Here is a 19311-nt window from a genome sequence, read left to right on the forward strand (position 1 = left end):
AGTGTCACCAGCAAAGCACCCCCACACCTCCTCCTCCATGCTTCACGGTGGGAACCACACATAAGGCGATCATCCGTTCACCTACTCTGCGCTCCACAAAGACACAGCGGTTGGAACCAAAAATTGCAAATTTGGACTCATCAGGCCAAAGGACCGATTTCCAGCGGTCTAATGTCCATTGCTCGTGTTTCTTGGACCAAGCAAGTCTCTTCTTATTATTTGTGTCCTTTAGTAGTGGTTTCAACCATGAAGGCCTGATTCACACAGTCTCCTCTGAACAGTTGATGTTGAGATGTTTCTGTTACTTGAACTCTGTGAAGCATTTATTTGAGCTGCAATCTAAGATGCAGTTAACTCTAATGAACTTATCCTCTGCAGCAGAGGTAACTGTGGGCCTTCCTTTCCTTTGGCGGTCCTCAGTTTCATCATAGTGCTTGATGGTTTTTGCGACTGCACTTGAAGAAACTTTGAAAGTTCTTGGGATTTTACAGATTGACTGACCTTCATGTCTTCAAGTAATGATGGACTGTTTCTCTTTGCTTATTTGCTTATTTGACTAAATAGGGCTCTCTTCTGTATACCGCTCCCACCGTGTCACAACACAACTGATTGGCTCGAAAGCATTGAGGAAAGAAATTCCACAAATGAACTTTTAACAGGGCACACCTGTTAATTGAAATGCATTCCAGGTGACTACCTCGTGAAGCTGGTTGAGAGAATGCCAAGCTGTCAATAAGGCAAAGGGTGGCAACTTTGAAGAATCAATGGCACGTTGTGTTAGCTAATCCAAGTTTATCATTTTAAAAGGCTAATTGATCATTAGAAAACCCTTTTGCAATTATGTTAGCAGAGCTGAAAACTGTTGTTCTGATTAAAGAAGCAATAAAACTGGCCTTCTTTAGACTAGTTGAGTATCTGGAGCATCAGCATTTGTGGGTTCGATTACAGGCTCAAAATGGCCAGAAACAAATAACTTTCTTCTTAAATGAAGGCTATTCCATGAAATTGAAGATCTTGTACAACACTGTGTACTACTCCCTTCACAGAAGAGCGCAAACTGACTCTAACCAGAATAGAAAGAGGAGTGGGAAGCTCCGGTGCACAACTGAGCAAGAGGACAAGTACATTAGAGTGTCTAGCTGAGAAACAGACGCCTCACAAGTTCTCAACTGGCAGCTTCATTAAATAGTACCCACAAAACACCAGTCTCAACGTCAACAGTGAAGAGGCGACTCCGGGATGCTGGCTTTCTAGGCAGAGTTGCAAAGAAAAAGCCAATAAAACAAACACAAAGATTAAGATGGCCAAAAGAACACAGACACTGGACAAAGGAACTTTGTCTATGTCCCGTGCCACATTTTTCAAACAGAAACCCTGACACACACACACACACACACACACACACACACACAAAAGTAGAGTGAAAACAAATACTTCAGAGTCAGTGTGCATTATCCTGAAAGGACCCAGAGGCTGAGGCTACATGTAGTTTCATTATCCAGACAGGACCCAGAGACTACACGTAGACAACTATCCCTCCTCTATCCCTCCGTTCATCCACTATCCCTCCCTTCATCCTCTATCCCTTCATCCATCTCTATCCCTCCCTTCATCCTCTATCCCTTCATCCATCTCTATCCATCCCTTCATCCGCTATTCATCCCTTCATCCGCTATCCTCCCTCTATCCATCCCTTCATCCCTCTCTATCCAGCCCTTCATCCACTATCCATCCCTTCATCCCTCTATCCATCCCTTCATCCCTTCATCCCTCTATCCATCCCTTCATCCCTCTATCCATCCCTTCATCCTCTATCCATCCCGTCATCCATCCCTTCATCCTCTATCCATCCCTTCATCCTCTATCCATCCCGTCATCCATCCCTTCATCCTCTATCCATCCCTTCATCCTCTATCCATCCCTTCATCCTCTATCCATCCTGTCATCCATCCCTTCATCCTCTAGCCATCCCGTCATCCTCTATCCATCCCTTCATCCTCTATCCATCCCTTCATCCTCTATCCATCCCTTCATCCTCTATCCAGCCCTCTACATCTGTCCATCCTTTCATCTTTATACGATGGATGAGAATCCATCTCTCCCCATCTCTTTCTGACAGACTAAACTCAGAGTGAAGCCATGTGAAGTGAATCCAACTGTATACCTACCACTCCACCCCCCTTTCCATCCCACCCTCACACCGACAGACGGAATGGAGGTTGAAGCATTTCATCTCTCACTTTGCCAGCGGGTCCTCATTCACTTTCGGGCCTGGTCCAATCCCTATTCATATAATATGCATGCTCGTCCAATCAGTAACCTCGGCATGCAAACAGCTCATTAGTCATGCGAGGGTGTGGGAGGAGTAACCGGGCTCACTCAATCACAGTGAAACATGAGGCTAATCACAGGCTGATCAGGGGCTGATGCAGGCTAAATATTTTATCTGGAGCTGTTTTCCACTCCAGGACAAATGATCAGGCTACACTGAGAAGACACCAGCTAGGAGATGAAATCAGTTAAACGTTCCCATTTCAGGGGAGTATATTCTACCCCTGTGCAGCAATCAGTGTTAATCTGAGACGTGTGGTTTGGGAGGCGACGGGAACATCCGTGTGTGTCAGAGCGGAGGAGAAATGTCAGCAGTTTTACATGGGGCGGCTCAGAACAGATGAGGGGGAACTCGGAAAGCCTGCATCCCAAATGGCATCCTATTCCATATCTAGTGCACTAGCTTTGACCAGGGCCCATAGGACTTGTGTCAAAAGTAGTGCACTTCATAGGGAAAAGAGTACCATTTGGGAAATCATGTTCAATTGAATTTCACATTACTGTCTCACTCCCACTCCAAAACCAAAGTTTACTGAACATTATTAGAGATGAGTACATGTCCCACCCACGCCTTCTGTTGCAAACATGACTACTTGAGGTCTGAAAACCTCTTATAACCCTGGATAACCCCTAACAGTCCTATCAACGACCATAACCATGTACTGACATGTATTACATATGCTAACACATCACATTGTACACAATGATAGATACATTAGATTTTTTTTGTTGTACATTTTTTTGAGTGGCCAAAATGTACCATTGGTCCTTATGGGAGAAATAAGGAGTTATTGACCTGAATTGACCTCCTCAACAACCTTCTCTTCCCATCACTATGACTCCCATCACTAAGCTGCCGACAGCAACAACTGCTCCATCACTAAGCTGCCGACAGCAACAACTGCTCCATCACTAAGCTGCCGACAGCAACAACTGCTCCATCACTAAGCTGCCGACAGCAACAACTGCTCCATCACTAAGCTGCCGACAGCAACAACTGCTCCATCACTAAGCTGCCGACAGCAACAACTGCTCCATCACTAAGCTGCCGACAGCAACAACTGCTCCATCACTAAGCTGCCGACAGCAACAACTGCTCCATCACTAAGCTGCCGACAGCAACAACTGCTCCATCACTAACCTGCCGACAGCAACAACTGCTCCATCACTAAGCTGCCGACAGCAACAACTGCTCCATCACTAAGCTGCCGACAGCAACAACTGCTCCATCACTAAGCTGCCGACAGCAACAACTGCTCCATCACTAAGCTGCAGACAGCAACAACTGCTCCATCACTAAGCTGCCGACAGCAACAACTGCTCCATCACTAAGCTGCCGACAGCAACAACTGCTCCAAACAAAACAACAGTAGACTGAACTGATCTGTCTGGTCTCTCTCTGTCAGCGAGCTGGCAAACACACTTGATTCTAATCATGCACATACAGGCAGGCAGGCTAACGCTAACACACACACACACACATTTACATCAACTACAAAACAGGGGGAAAAAGAAGGCCAGACAGAAGAAAACATAGTTAGTTTAGTTACACTAGGTTTCACAATGAGCCAAGGCTCTAATGCTCTGACTGACTTCAAAGGGCACGTGTGTGTAAGTGTGTGTATCAAAGTGTGAGTCTCTAAGCGTGTGCGTCCTCGATGTTCTCCAGAGGGAGAGAAGAGTGTGTGATGCTTGTGTGTTGTGGACCGTTAGATTCAGAAGAGGGGCTGTAGAGTCTATGTGAGGACAGATTGATGGTGGTATTCACATGGCTACAGTGCCCTCTAGTGGACAGTGTATCCCTCCTAGTCAGATACAATACAGTGTCCTATGGACGCACACCTTTCTTCCAGGCAGGGAAACAGTCATTCTTGTTAGTCATCCTAACCAGAGAGGTCTTAACTATCTTAACTATTGATGAAACAGTTTAGAGTAGAATTCCATAGCTAAAGTACGGCTTACTGAGCTATATTCAGAGGGGTTGGGTTTAATGCGGAAGACATATTTCAGTTGAATGCATTCAGTTGTGGAACTTACTAGGTATTCCCCTTTCCCTTTATAGGATGCAAAAGAATCTGTCACAGACTTCTGGGAATGAGAATAAGAGTGAGGACCATGGGAGCCGTCAAGAGAGTTGGGAATAGAGCAGGATGGGACTGTCACTATCTGTCAGAGAGTTGGGTATAGAACAGGATGGGACTGTCACTATCTGTCAGAGAGTTGGAATAAAACAGGATGGGACTGTCACTATCTGTCAGAGAGTTGGGTATAGAACAAGATGGGACTGTCACTATCTGTCAGAGAGTTGGGAATAGAGCAGGATGGGACTGTCACTATCTGTCAGAGAGTTGGGTATAGAACAGGATGGGACTGTCACTATCTGTCAGAGAGTTGGGTATAGAACAGGATGGGACTGTCACTATCTGTCAGAGAGTTGGGTATAGAACAAGATGGGACTGTCACTATCTGTCAGAGAGTTGGGTATAGAACAGGATGGGACTGTCACTATCTGTCAGAGAGTTGGGTATAGAACAGGATGGGACTGTCACTATCTGTCAGAGAGTTGGTATAGAACAGGATGGGACTGTCACTATCTGTCAGAGAGTTGGGTATAGAACAGGATGGTACTGTCACTATCTGTCAGAGAGTTGGAATAAAACAGGATGGGACCATCACTATCTGTCAGAGAGTTGGGTATAGAACAGGATGGGACCGTCACTATGTCAGAGAGTTGGGTATAGAACAGGATGGGACCATCACTATGTCAGAGAGTTGGGTATAGAACAGGATGGGACCGTCACTATGTCAGAGAGTTGGGTATAGAACAGGATGGGACCATCACTATCTAAATGTTTTTCTCTCCAGTTGTGTCTGTTCAGCACGGTTTCCTCCCAGTTGTGTCTGTTCAGCACGGTTTCCTCCCAGTTGTGTCTGTTTAGCACTGTTTCCTCCCAGTTGTGTCTGTTTAGCACGGTTTCCTCCCAGTCGTGTCTGTTTAGCACGGTTTCCTCCCAGTCGTGTCTGTTTAGCACGGTTTCCTCCCAGTCGTGTCTGTTTAGCACGGTTTCCTCCCAGTCGTGTCTCTTTAGCACGGTTTCCTCCCAGTTGTGTCTGTTTAGCACGGTTTCCTCCCAGTCGTGTCTGTTTAGCGGTTTCCTCCCAGTCGTGTCTGTTTAGCACGGTTTCCTCCCAGTCGTGTCTGTTTAGCATGGTTTCCTCCCAGTCGTGTCTGTTTAGCACGGTTTCCTCCCAGTCGTGTCTGTTTAGCGGTTTCCTCCCAGTCGTGTCTGTTTAGCGGTTTCCTCCCAGTCGTGTCTGTTCAGCACGGTTTCCTCCCAGTCGTGTCTGTTTAGCACGGTTTCCTCCCAGTTGTGTCTGTTTAGCGGTTTCTTCCCAGTCGTGTCTGTTTAGCGTGGTTCAGCGCGAACAGACACAACTGGGAGGAAACCGTGCTGGCTTCCTCCCAGTTGTGTCTGTTTAGCACAGTTTCCTCCCAGCTGTGTCTGTTGAGCATGGTTTCCTTCCAGTTGTGTCTGTTGAGCATGGTTTCCTCCCAGTTGTGTCTGTTGAGCACAGTTTCCTCCCAGTTGTTGAAGGTGATGTGGTTTGTTTTTATGTTGTATTTGTAGCATTTATTTTGCCCGCCAGGGGCTCACTAACCTTCCTTCAACTGGGAGTGCATCGGCGTGAGTTGGGCATCCGGGCATGGAATTCCATCAGAGTTGTAGTGCTGCATTATACACGGAGCGTACAAAACATTAGGAACACCTGCCCTTTCCATGACATACACTGACTAGGTGAAACCAGGTGAAAGATATGATCCCTTATTGATCCCACTTGTTAAATCCACTTCAAATCAGTGTAGATGAAGGGGAGGAGACAGGATAAAGAAGGATTTTTAAGCCTTGCGACAATTGAGATGGATTGTTTATGTGTACCATTCAGAGGGTGAAGACAAAACATTTAAGACAAAACATTCACTAGGGAATATCAATATGTATAGCAGTATTCCTGAACAGTACTGCGAACCAACATAGCTTTCACTAGAGAATATCAATGTGTATAGCAGTATTCCTGAACAGTACTGCGAACCAACATAGCTTTCACTAGGGAATATCAATGTGTATAGCAGTATTCCTGAACAGTACTGAGAACCAACATAGCTTTCACTAGGGAATATCAATGTGTATAGCAGTATTCCTGAACAGTACTGCGAACCAACATAGCTTTCACTAGGGAATATCAATGTGTATAGCAGTATTCCTGAACAGTACTGCGAACCAACATATCTTTCACTAGGGAATATCAATGTGTATAGCAGTATTCCTGAACAGTACTGCGAACCAACATAGCTTTCATTAGGGAATATTAATGTGTATAGCAGTATTCCTGAACAGTACTGCGAACCAACATAGCTTTCATTAGGGAATATCAATGTGTATAGCAGTATTCCTGAACAGTACTGCGAACCAACATAGCTTTCATTAGGGAATATCAATGTGTATAGCAGTATTCCTGAACAGTACTTGCGAACCAACATAGCTTTCACTAGGGAAAGGCCCAGACGGCATCCCCAGCCGCGCCCTCAGAGCATGCGCAGACCAGCTGGCCGGTGTGTTTACGGACATATTCAATCAATCCCTATACCAGTCTGCTGTTCCCACATGCTTCAAGAGGGCCACCATTGTTCCTGTTCCCAAGAAAGCTAAGGTAACTGAGCTAAACAACTACCGCCCCGTAGCACTCACTTCCGTCATCATGAAGTGCTTTGAGAGACTAGTCAAGGACCATATCACATCCACCCTACCTGACACCCTAGACCCACTCCAATTTGCTTACCGCCCAAATAGGTCCACAGACGATGCAATCTCAACCACACTGCACACCGCCCTAACCCATCTGGACAAGAGGAATACCTATGTGAGAATGCTGTTCATTGACTACAGCTCGGCATTCAACACCATAGTACCCTCCAAGCTCGTCATCAAGCTCGAGACCCTGGGTCTCGACCCCGCCCTGTGCAACTGGGTACTGGACTTCCTGACGGGCCGCCCCCAGGTGGTGAGGGTAGGCAACAACATCTCCTCCCCGCTGATCCTCAACACTGGGGCCCCACAAGGGTGCATTCTGAGCCCTCTCCTGTACTCCCTGTTCACCCACGACTGCGTGGCCACGCACGCCTCCAACTCAATCATCAAGTTTGCGGACGACACAACAGTGGTAGGCTTGATTACCAACAACGACGAGACGGCCTACAGGGAGGAGGTGAGGGCCCTCGGAGTGTGGTGTCAGGAAAATAACCTCACACTCAACGTCAACAAAACTAAGGAGATGATTGTGGACTTCAGGAAACAGCAGAGGGAACACCCCCCTATCCACATCGATGGAACAGTAGTGGAGAGGGTAGCAAGTTTTAAGTTCCTCGGCATACACATCACAGACAAACTGAATTGGTCCACTCACACAGACAGCATTGTGAAGAAGGCGCAGCAGCGCCTCTACAACCTCAGGAGGCTGAAGAAATTTGGCTTGTCACCAAAAGCACTCACAAACTTCTACAGATGCACAATCGAGAGCATCCTGGCGGGCTGTATCACCGCCTAGTACGGCAACTGCTCCGCCCTCAACCGTAAGGCTCTCCAGAGGGTAGTGAGGTCTGCACAACGCATCACCGGGGGCAAACTACCTGCCCTCCAGGACACCTACACCACCCGATGTCACAGGAAGGCCATAAAGATCATCAAGGACATCAACCACCCGAGCCACTGCCTGTTCACCCCGCTATCATCCAGAAGGCGAGGTCATTACAGGTGCATCAAAGCTGGGACCGAGAGACTGAAAAACAGCTTCTATCTCTAGGCCATCAGTCTGTTAAACAGCCACCACTAACATTGAGTGGCTGCTGCCAACACACTGACACTGACTCAACTCCAGCCACTTTAATAATGGGAATTGATGGGAAATGATGTAAATATATCACTAGCCACTTTAAACAATGCTACCTTATATAATGTTACTTACCCTACATTATTCATCTCATATGCATACGTATATACTGTACTCTATATCATCGACTGTATCCTTATGTAATACATGTATCACTAGCCACTTTAACTATGCCACTTTGTTTACATACTCATCTCATATATATACTGTACTCGATACCATCTACTGTATCTTGCCTATGCTGCTCTGTACCATCACTCATTCATATATCCTTATGTACATATTCTTTATCCCCTTACACTGTGTACAAGACAGTAGTTTTGGAATTGTTAGTTAGATTACTTGTTGGTTATTACTGCATTGTCGGAACTAGAAGCACAAGCATTTCGCTACACTCGCATTAACATCTGCTAACCATGTGTATGTGACAAATAAAATTTGATTTGATTTGGAATGTAGCAGTATTCCTGGACAGTACTGCGAACCAACATAGCTTTCACTAGAGAATATCAATGTGTATAGCAGTATTCCTGAACAATACTGCGAACCAACATAGCTTTCACTAGGGAATATCAATGTGTATAGCAGTATTCCTGAACAGTACTGCGAACCAACATAGCTTTCATTAGGGAATATTAATGTGTATAGCAGTATTCCTGAACAGTACTGAGAACCAACATAGCTTTCACTAGGGAATATCAATGTGTATAGCAGTATTCCTGAACAGTACTGAGAACCAACATAGCTTTCACTAGGGAATATCAATGTGTATAGCAGTATTCCTGAACAGTACTGAGAACCAACATAGCTTTCACTAGGGAATATCAATGTGTATAGCAGTATTCCTGAACAGTACTGAGAACCAACATAGCTTTCACTAGGGAATATCAATGTGTATAGAAGTATTCCTGAACAGTACTGCAAACCAACATATCTTTCACTAGGGAATATCAATGTGTATAGAAGTATTCCTGAACAGTACTGCGAACCAACATATCTTTCACTAGGGAATATCAATGTATATAGCAGTATTCCTGAACAGTACTGCGAACCAACATAGCTTTCATTAGGGAATATCAATGTGTATAGCAGTATTCCTGAACAATACTGCGAACCAACATAGCTTTCACTAGGGAATATCAATGTGTATAGCAGTATTCCTGAACAGTACTGCGAACCAACATAGCTTTCACTAGGGAATATCAATGTATATAGCAGTATTCCTACCTGTCATGGAATTCTCTGAGGTGCTGAGCTGTTCCCGCAACTTGTCCACGTCGTCAGGATGCACCTGTTCATACAGCGTGCTGCCAAACCACTCCGACTGCGGGTGGTTGAGCACCGGCGTCACCGAGTCAGACACGTAGATCACGCGGCCCGTCTCCGCGGCGACCACAAACAGGAAGCCGTCGGCCGCCTCCAGGATGAGGTGCTTCAACTCCTATTAGACGAGAGGAGAAAAGAGAAACAGAACACACACACGTGTGTGACGGCAGAGCAGACACACGTCACAGTAAAGATGAGGGATATGCAGTATTGATTGACATACCATTGGTGAAAATCCGGGACAAACAGACACACACGCCAAGGGCAGAGGCAGGGGACATGACAGACAGCCTGCAAAAGCTTTATTTATTTCAAATTGATAAGATCAATATGCTGACAGGAAATTGTGTCAGCGGATATCATTTGTAGAGCTGCACAGATGTGCAGACCCAACGTACAGAACCCAAATGCAGAGTCAAAGAGAATAGAACAAAACCAATTCATAGACTCACCTTTTCAGTTTGGCTTTGTACTAGTTTATTTATGTACTTTTTTTTCATCTCTAATTCCTATGTGTTTGTATTCATTTTGATCATATTATGCTGCTCTTATTGCCTTTTATGTTACTTTGTATTTTTATTGTTTACTTTTTAATGACTATTATTACTATTTTATTATGTACAGCACCTTGAGTTGCGGTCTCTGTATGAAATGTGCTATACAAATAAAGTTGTTTTATTATTACCTGTTTGCTGAGGAGGAGGGTTTGTAGACCCTGCTAAATTACTCACACAGACACACACACACACGCAAAACGCACACACACACAGATACGCGCACATCAGCCCCCATGACCAACCCACCCACAAAACACACACACATTGGTCGTGTTCCAGGCCGACTACATTGCAGTCATTGCATGGCCTCAACCAAATGGTCGTGTGCCATTTCATCGACAGCGCAGTTGGGTTATCAGATTGCGATATCATACGATGCAGTTAGCTGGTAGTTGTCTGCAATGTAGTCAGCCTGGAACGCGGCCATCGTCACCCCCACCTATAATACCTGTTCGGTCAGGAAGGAGGGCTTGTACGCCCCGTCAGTGGACGTGTTCCCGGTCCCTCTCATGGACTTCATGTGGGACACGGCCATGCGGAGGATAGTCAGTTTGTCTGGCTTGCGGGCCAGAGCGCTGCAGGTGGGCACCATGTCCGACAGCTCCGTGATGTACTGGGTCATCTTGTTACGGCGACGCCGCTCTATCTCGCTGTGGTTCTCTCTGGAACAGAGAGGAGGATTTAGACACATAGGGGGAGGCGTCGCTGGTGGTCAGGAGGGGGGGGGGGGGGGGGGGGGGGTGGTCGTCACTGGTTGGCCACGGTGGACAGGATATAAATGTAAACATAATTTCTTATCTTAAAATTCACAAATCAGTGAAAAGTATGGAACAGACAGAAGGGGTCTTTGAGGCTGTACTGTGGGCCGATTTGGTGTGTGTTTGTGCATTTGTTTTAGCATTGATGTGTATGCACCATAACCCTAAACCCAATTCTGATTTCATGATAATGCAGTTTTTTTTCTAACATGAGCATCCAGTGACAACCATCTGCATTTACCAGTGTTTCCCCTAGCGGTGCTTAGGCAGGACGGGCTGCCTACAAAATCATTCGCCTCCATTGGTTTGAATTGGAACTTTCGGTGTTAAAAGCTTAGCATGTTAGTTTTGATACAGTAAGGTAAACTCTAGTGAACCGACTTCAAACTTGGTTGTTCAACACCTACCTATGGCTGGATACACACTTTTACTTAAACTGAATTCATTGCCAGCCATTCTTGGAGATAGGAGTACGTGCACGTACTCTAAGAACCATAATACTCTGTACTAGAGAAGACTAAAGGGAAGTTAGGAGAAGAGAAGTTATTCAGTTGCTTTTCAGCGTTTGAGTTTGTCTTCTGAGGACATAAAGAACATACAGGGATTAAAGAACACAGCAGACCAGAACACAATCTCTGAGCTACGGATGGACAGGTCCTCAAATTCTATGTTCATTTATTTGATCATGAACGTCATGTGTGAATAACATACATTGCCTTCAGAAAGTATTCACACCCCTTGACTTTTACAACATTACGTTGTTACAAAGTGGGATTCAAATGAATTTAATTGTAATGTTTTTCAAAGATCTAGACAAAATACTTGGTAAGGTCAAAAATGTGTCAAATAAAACACTAATATACTTAGATAAGTATTCAACCCAATGAGTCAATACATGTTACACTCACCCCTTGCAGCGATTACAGCTGTGAGTCTTTCTGGATAAACCTCTCAGAGCTTTCTACACCTGGATTGTGAAACATTTGCCCAAGTTCTTCAAGCTCTGTCAAATTGGTTATTGATCATTGCTAGACAACCATTTTGAGGTCTTGTCATAGATTTTCAAGCAGATTTAAGTGAAAACTAACTCAGCCACTCAGGAACATTCACTGTCTTCTTGGTAAGCAACTCTATTGTAGATGTGGCCTTGTGTTTTAGGTTATTGTCCTTCTGAAAGTTGAATTCCTCTCCCAGTGTCTGTTGGAAAGGAGCCTTAACTAGGTTTTCCTCTAGGATTTTGGCTGTGCTTAGCTCCATTCAGTTTATTTTTTTATCCTGAAAAATTCCATAGTCCTTAAACATTACAAGCATACCCATAACATGATGCAGCCACCACTATGCTTGAAAATATGTTGTGGTACTCAGTAATGTGTTGTATTGGATTTGCCCCAAACGTGACACTTTGTATGCAGCACTTTGTATGCAGGACATTTGAATTGCTTTGCTGAAAACAGGATGCATGTTTTTGAATATTTGCATTCTGTACAGGCTTCCTTCTTTTCACTCTGTCAGTTAGGTTAGTATTGTGGAGTAACTGCAATGTTGTTGATCCATCCTTAGTTTTAAACTAACTGTTTTAAAGTCACCATTGGCCTCATGGTGAAATCGCTGAGCGGTTTCCTTCCTCTCTGGCAACTGAGTTAGGAAGGACGCCTGTGTCTTTGTAGTGACTGGGTGTATTGATATACCATCTAAAGTGTAATGAATAACTCCAACACGCCCAAAGGAATTTTCAATATCTACTTTCTTTTTTACCCACATACCAATAGATGCCCTTCTTTGCTAGGCATTGGAAAACCTCTGTGGTCTTGTGATTGAATCTGTATTTGAAATTGATGTCTCGACTGAGGGACCTTACAGAAAATTGTATGTGTGGGGTACAGAGGTAGTCATTCCAAAATCATGTTAACCTCACTAGGGTAGGGGGCACTATTTTCACCTCCGGATGAAAAGCATGCCCAAAATAAACTGCCTGCTACTCAGGCCCAGAAGCTAGGATATGCATATAATTAGTAGATTTGGATAGAAAACACTCCAACGTTTCTAGAACTGTTAAAATAATGCCTGTGAGTATAACAGAACTGAAATGGCAGATGAAAACTTGAGGAAAATCTATCCAGGAAGTGCCATTATTTTAAATGGCTGTTTTTCCAATGAAAGCCTATCCACCTTTTTAAAGGGATAGGACCCAGATTCCGTTCCTTATGGCTTCCACTAGTACTCTAGTACGGTCTTTAGACATTGTTTCAGGCTTTTATTCAGAAAAATGAGAGAGAATGACAACTTTGAGTTCGTGGATAGTGGGATGTCCCCAGAGCGGTTTCCTGCGCGCGACCGAGAGCGCACCTTTCTTGTTCTTCTTTTATATTGATGACACTATTTTCCGGTTGAAATATTATCGATTATTTAGGCTAAAAACAACCTGAGGATTAATTATAAACATTGTTTGACATGTTTCTACGAACTTTACAGATACTATTTGGAATTTTCAACTGCCTCTTGTGACCGGATTTGAGCAGTTGGATTACAGAACAAAACGCGCCAAAAAAAATTAGGTTTTTGGATATAAAGAGGGATTTTATCGAACAAAACAAACATTTATTGTGTAACTGGGAGTCTTGTGAGTGCAACCATACAAAGATCATCAAAGGTAAGTGATTCATTTTATTGCTATTTCTAACTTTTGTGACTAATCTACTTGTCTGGTTACTGTATGTAATGTTTTGTGTGCTGAGTGCTGTCCTTAGATAATCGCATGGTTTGCTTTCACCGTAAAGCCTTTTTGAAATATGACACGGCGGCTGGATTAACAACAAGTTAAGCTTTATTTTGATGTATTACAATTGTGATTTCATGAAAGTTAAATATATAGTAATTATAGTCATTTAAACTTGTCGCTCTGCAATTTCACTGGATGTTGGCCAGGTGGGACGCTACTGTCCCACACCCCCTAGAGAAGTTAAACACTATTATTGCAGACAGAGTGAGTCCATACAACTTGTGACAAATGTTTCCTCCTGAATTTACTTAGGCTTGCATAACAAAGGGCTTGAATACTTCTTGACTCAAGACATTTCAGATTTTCATTTGTAATTCATTTGTAAACACTTCGACATTATGAGGTATTGTGTGTAGGACAGTGACAAAAACATCTAAATTGAATCAATTTAAATTCAGGCTGTAACACAACAAAATATGGAAAAAGTCCAGGGGTGTGAATACTTTCTGAAGGCACTGTATTTCTAATGTCCCAAATAGGTGAGGTTTCCATACAAGCCCTTTTTGAGTCAGTACTACCTGAATAGGGTGAGGTTTCCATACAAGCCCTTTTTGAGTCAGCACTAACTGAATAGGGAGCCATTTGGGACACAACCGTCATTTCCATAGCAGGTCTGGTGGCATAAATACATTATGAAGATGAATGATGAATAAAACATTAGATTAATAAATTGACAATTTTGAAAAGTAGGTTTGTATTCAGAGTTACTAATATAAACTAGGGGAGCTTTGATTGATTTTTGAATTTACTTGAAGTCCCTGGGCATTTAGGCTTTCCATCTGAAATCCCTGGGAATTTAGGCTTTCCATCTGAAATCCCTGGGCATTTAGGCTTTCCATCTGAAATCCCTGGGAATTGAGGCTTTCCATCTGAAATCCCTGGGCATTTAGGCTTTCCATCTGAAATCCCTGGGAATTTAGGCTTTCCATCTGAAATCCCTGGGAATTGAGGCTTTCCATCTGAAATCCCTGGGAATTTAGGCTTTCCATCTGAAATCCCTGGGAATTGAGGCTTTCCATCTGAAATCCCTGGGAATTTAGGCTTTCCATCTGAAATCCCTGGGCATTTAGGCTTTCCATCTGAAATCCCTGGGCATTTAGGCTTTCCATCTGAAATCCCTGGGCATTTAGACTTTCCATCTGAAATCCCTGGGCATTTAGGCTTTCCATCTGAAATCCCTGGGCATTTAGGCTTTCCATTTGAAATCCCTGGGCATTTAGGCTTTCCATCTGAAATCCCTGGGCATTTAGGCTTTCCATCTGAAATCCCTGGGCATTTAGGCTTTCCATCTGAAATCCCTGGGAATTTAGGCTTTCCATCTGAAATCCCTGGGCATTTAGGCTTTCCATCTGAAATCCCTGGGAATTTAGGCTTTCCATCTGAAATCCCTGGGCATTTAGGCTTTCCATCTGAAATCCCTGGGAATTTAGGCTTATCATTTAAAGTCCCTGGGCATTCAGGCTTTCCTTTTGACCGTATTCTATCCAAGTCTCCACATCTCTGTGGGTCAAGTTCACTCAGCGCGTGGCTGCACTGTTTGAAATTAAGTTTACACCTGATATTTCCATGTTTTATTCACTGGTGAAAAGAGCAGGTGTAACCTGACACCGCTGTAAACATTAGGTAAGTGTTTTAGTCAAGCCCTGGGAGGTGGTGTGAGTCAGTGAAATCCTATGGAGCTCTAGCAGGCCAGGCCTACCTGGCATATCTCTCCTTATCATCACCAGGTATCTGATCATCATCATCATACCTAGAGAGAGGAGCAGAGAAGAAACACAGCATGTAACACCTGGGACACCACTCGCTGAGACGCAAACACCTGAACACAGTAGCATGACCACGGTAGCCTGAACACGGTAGCCTGACCACACCCTAACACAGTAGCATGACCACGGTAGCCTGAACACAGTAGCCTGACCACACCCTAACACAATAGCATGACCACGGTAGCCTGAACACGGTAGCCTGACCACACCCTAACACAGTAGCCTGAACACAGTAGCCTGAGAACAGTAGACTGAGAACAGTATTCTAAACACAGTAGCCTGAACACGGTAGCCTGAACACAGTAGCCTAACACAGTAGAATGATAACCATAGTCTAAACACGGCAGACTGACCACACTAGCACAGTAGCCTGAACACAGTATCCTGAGAACAGTAGCCTGACACAGTAGACTGATAACCATTGTCTAAACACAGTAGCCTGACCACAGTAGCCTGAGAACAGTGGCCTGACACACTAGACTGATAACCGTAGCCTGAACACGGTAGCCTGACCACACCCTAACACAGTACCCTGATCACAGTAGCCTTAGCACAGTAGCCTTAGCACAGTAGCCTTAGCACAGTAGCCTTAGCACAGTAGCCTGATCACAGTAGCCTTAGCACAGTAGCCTGCTAACCGTAGTCTAAACACGGTAGCCTGACCACACTAACATGGTAGCCTGAACACGGTAGCCTGACACACCCTAACAGAGTAGTAGCCTGATAACCATAGCCTGAACACGGTAGCCAGAACACACCCTGAACACGGTAGCCTGAACACACCCTAACACAGTAACCTGAACACGGTAGCCTGACACACCCTAACAGAGTAGTAGCCTGATAACCATAGCCTGAACACGGTAGCCAGAACACACCCTGAACACGGTAGCCTGAACACACCCTAACACAGTAACCTGAACACGGTAGCCTGAATATGGGATAACACATGTACAATGAGAATGATACACATGCTATTTATGGGCTTTAAAAAGTGTTAGATATTTTGATGAGAGCAACATGCACAGGACAGGTAATGAATGGGTGTAACAGCAGAAAATGGGCATGCGTTGTATTAAGTGGCTGTAAAAGTGCTAACTATTCCCTATGTAGTGCACAACTTTTGACCAGAGCCCTATGGGATCGGTACTCTCTGGCCTCTAAGAAGGCCTCACTAGAGTGGACTAGACAGGGAGAGAACTTGAAAAATAGGACTTCCCGTGGCCTGGTGAGGTATGGAGTAACAAGAGACTTTCAGAAGGTGTGTGAGAACACTTTTTATAATAAACTGTGGCATGCTGGATGTCTGCAACAAAGCCCACTATTTATCAATGTGGTATTTTTGGTCAAAAGGCTCTGGTTGTTTGGTAGGCTCTTCTCATCAATTTTAAAATGAGAGAGTTAGTAATGTGGTAGAGGTAGTAGTGTGTTTCTCATTATATACAACATGCTGTTGTAGTTTATCTTCTCCACAGCAGAGGGCATTGTCTCCACTCCACTAACAGAGACCACTGCTGCCAGAGAACTCTGGATAAATCTGAGAGAACACAGAATAGAGGAAAAACCACACGTTGGAGAAAAACAACACGTGAGAGAATGCCTGTGGGTGGAACGACAGCTGAAGCTGCTTTTGAGGAACAAAAAAACGTTTAACAGATCAAAAATGTTAAAACGCTTGAAAATATGAAACAATGGGTTTGGTAAATGTGATTGAATGTCCATAGCAATAAGATGACAACAAGGAATGATTGTACAAAATATGGAATTCTGTATAATAAACAATCATAGCAACAACTTCAAGTCTAGAACTTGACTGTTTCTCATAGAAAGAGTAATTTGTTATAACAATGAGTGATACTTATTACATGGAAATATCAGTGGGCCATCGTTCACTGTTCTCACCTTGAAAATTTACTTGGTCCTTCCCCATCCTCGTCATCAAAGTCCATCCTGCAATCAAAGACCAAAACAGTTACTAATCTAGTCTAGGGTGTGTGTGTGTGTGTGCAAACTGTCCATATGTGTGTGTTGCCATTGTTTTATGGCTGTATGCTTATATTTTCAGTTCCTCCTGAACATTGAGAATGCTTATTTCCCCCCCTGTTCCTCCTGAACAATGATAATGCTTATTTCCGCCCCTGTTCCTCCTGAACAATGAGAATGCTTATTTCCTCCCCTGTTCCTCCTGAACAATGAGAATGCTTATTTCCGCCCCTGTTCCTCCTGAACAATGAGAATGCTTATTACCTCCCCTGTTCCTCCTGAACAATGAGAATGCTTATTTCCGCCCCTGTTCCTCCTGAACAATGAGAATGCTTACTTCCTCCCCTGTTCCTCCTGAACAATGAGAATGCTTATTTCCTCCCTTGTTCCTCCTGAACAATGAGAATGCTTATTTCCCCCCCTGTTCCTCCTGAACAATGAGAATGCTTATTTCCTCCCCTGTTCCTAATGAATGATTAGAATGCTTATTTCCTCCCTGTTCCCCCTGAACAATGAGAATGCTCATTTCCTCCCATGTTCCTCCTGAACAATGAGAATGCTCATTTCCTCCCATGTTCCTCCTGAACAATGAGAATGCTTATTTCCTCCCTGTTCCTCCTGAACAATGAGAATGCTCATTTCCTCTCATGTTCCTAATGAATGATTAGAATGCTTATTTCCTCCCTGTTCCCCCTGAACAATGAGAATGCTCATTTCCTCCCATGTTCCTCCTGAACAATGAGAATGCTCATTTCCTCCCATGTTCCTCCTGAACAATGAGAATGCGTATTTCCTCCCTGTTCCCCCTGAACAATGAGAATGCTTATTTCCTCCCTGTTCCTCCTGAACAATGAGAATGCTCATTTCCTCTCATGTTCCTAATGAATGATTAGAATGCTTATTTCCTCCCTGTTCCCCCTGAACAATGAGAATGCTCATTTCCTCCCATGTTCCTCCTGAACAATGAGAATGCTCATTTCCTCTCATGTTCCTAATGAATGATTAGAATGCTTATTTCCTCCCTGTTCCCCCTGAACAATGAGAATGCTCATTTCCTCCCATGTTCCCCCTGAACAATGAGAATGCTCATTTCCTCTCATGTTCCTAATGAATGATTAGAATGCTTATTTCCTCCCTGTTCCCCCTGAACAATGAGAATGCTCTTTTCCTCCCTGTTCCCCCTGAACAATGAGAATGCGTATTTCCTCCCTGTTCCCCCTGAACAATGAGAATGCTTATTTCCTCCCTGTTCCTCTTGAACAATGAGAATGCTTATTTCCTCCCTGTTCCTCCTGAATAATGAGAATGCTTATTTCCTCCCTGTTCCTCCTGAACAATGAGAATGCTTATTTCCTCCTCAGTTCCTCCTGAACAATGAGAATGCTTATTTCCTCCCTGTTCCTCCTGAACAATGAGAATGCTTATTTCCTCCCTGTTCCTCCTGAACAATGAGAATGCTTATTTCCTCCCTGTTCCTCTTGAACAATGAGAATGCTTATTACCTCCCCTGTTCCTCCTGAACAATGAGAATGCTTATTTCCTCCCTGTTCCTCCTGAACAATGAGAATGCTTATTTCCTCCCTGTTCCTCCTGAACAATGAGAATGCTTATTTCCTCCCTGTTCCTCTTGAACAATGAGAATGCTTATTTCCTCCTCAGTTCCTCCTGAACAATGAGAATGCTTATTTCCTCCCTGTTCCTCCTGAACAATGAGAATACTTATTTCCTCCCCTGTTCAAGGACCTGGTGCAACAACAACAGAAATTGTGAAATTTTACACAATTATGACATAACATTGAAGGTTGTGCAATGTAACAGGAATATTTAGACTTAGGGATGCCAAATGTTAGATAAAATACTGAACGGTT

At 44.0% G+C, this 19311-nt stretch overlaps 1 protein-coding gene across 6 annotated transcripts in view; it reads right to left on the reverse strand.

The window, feature by feature from the left end:
* The window catches only part of LOC110526723 (aryl-hydrocarbon receptor nuclear translocator 2), a 111021-nt gene that overhangs the window by 81757 nt on the left and 9953 nt on the right, over positions 1 to 19311 (reverse strand). Inside the window, exons 3-7 of one of the 6 annotated variants that reach the window (XM_036981217.1) lie at positions 17363 to 17410; positions 15397 to 15447; positions 10609 to 10810; positions 10289 to 10321; positions 9505 to 9718 (exon numbers count right to left, since the gene is read on the reverse strand). In XM_036981217.1, coding sequence (XP_036837112.1) covers positions 9505 to 9718; positions 10289 to 10321; positions 10609 to 10810; positions 15397 to 15447; positions 17363 to 17410 — 548 coding nt within the window. Of the gene's footprint in view, positions 1 to 9504; positions 9719 to 10288; positions 10322 to 10608; positions 10823 to 15396; positions 15448 to 17362; positions 17411 to 19311 lie in introns of all 6 variants that reach the window. The other 5 variants (XM_036981216.1, XM_036981220.1, XM_036981219.1 and 2 more) reach the window with 5 other exon arrangements.

The sequence above is a fragment of the Oncorhynchus mykiss genome, chromosome 6 (genome assembly GCF_013265735.2).
Source record: "Oncorhynchus mykiss isolate Arlee chromosome 6, USDA_OmykA_1.1, whole genome shotgun sequence".
Taxonomy (NCBI): domain Eukaryota; kingdom Metazoa; phylum Chordata; class Actinopteri; order Salmoniformes; family Salmonidae; genus Oncorhynchus; species Oncorhynchus mykiss.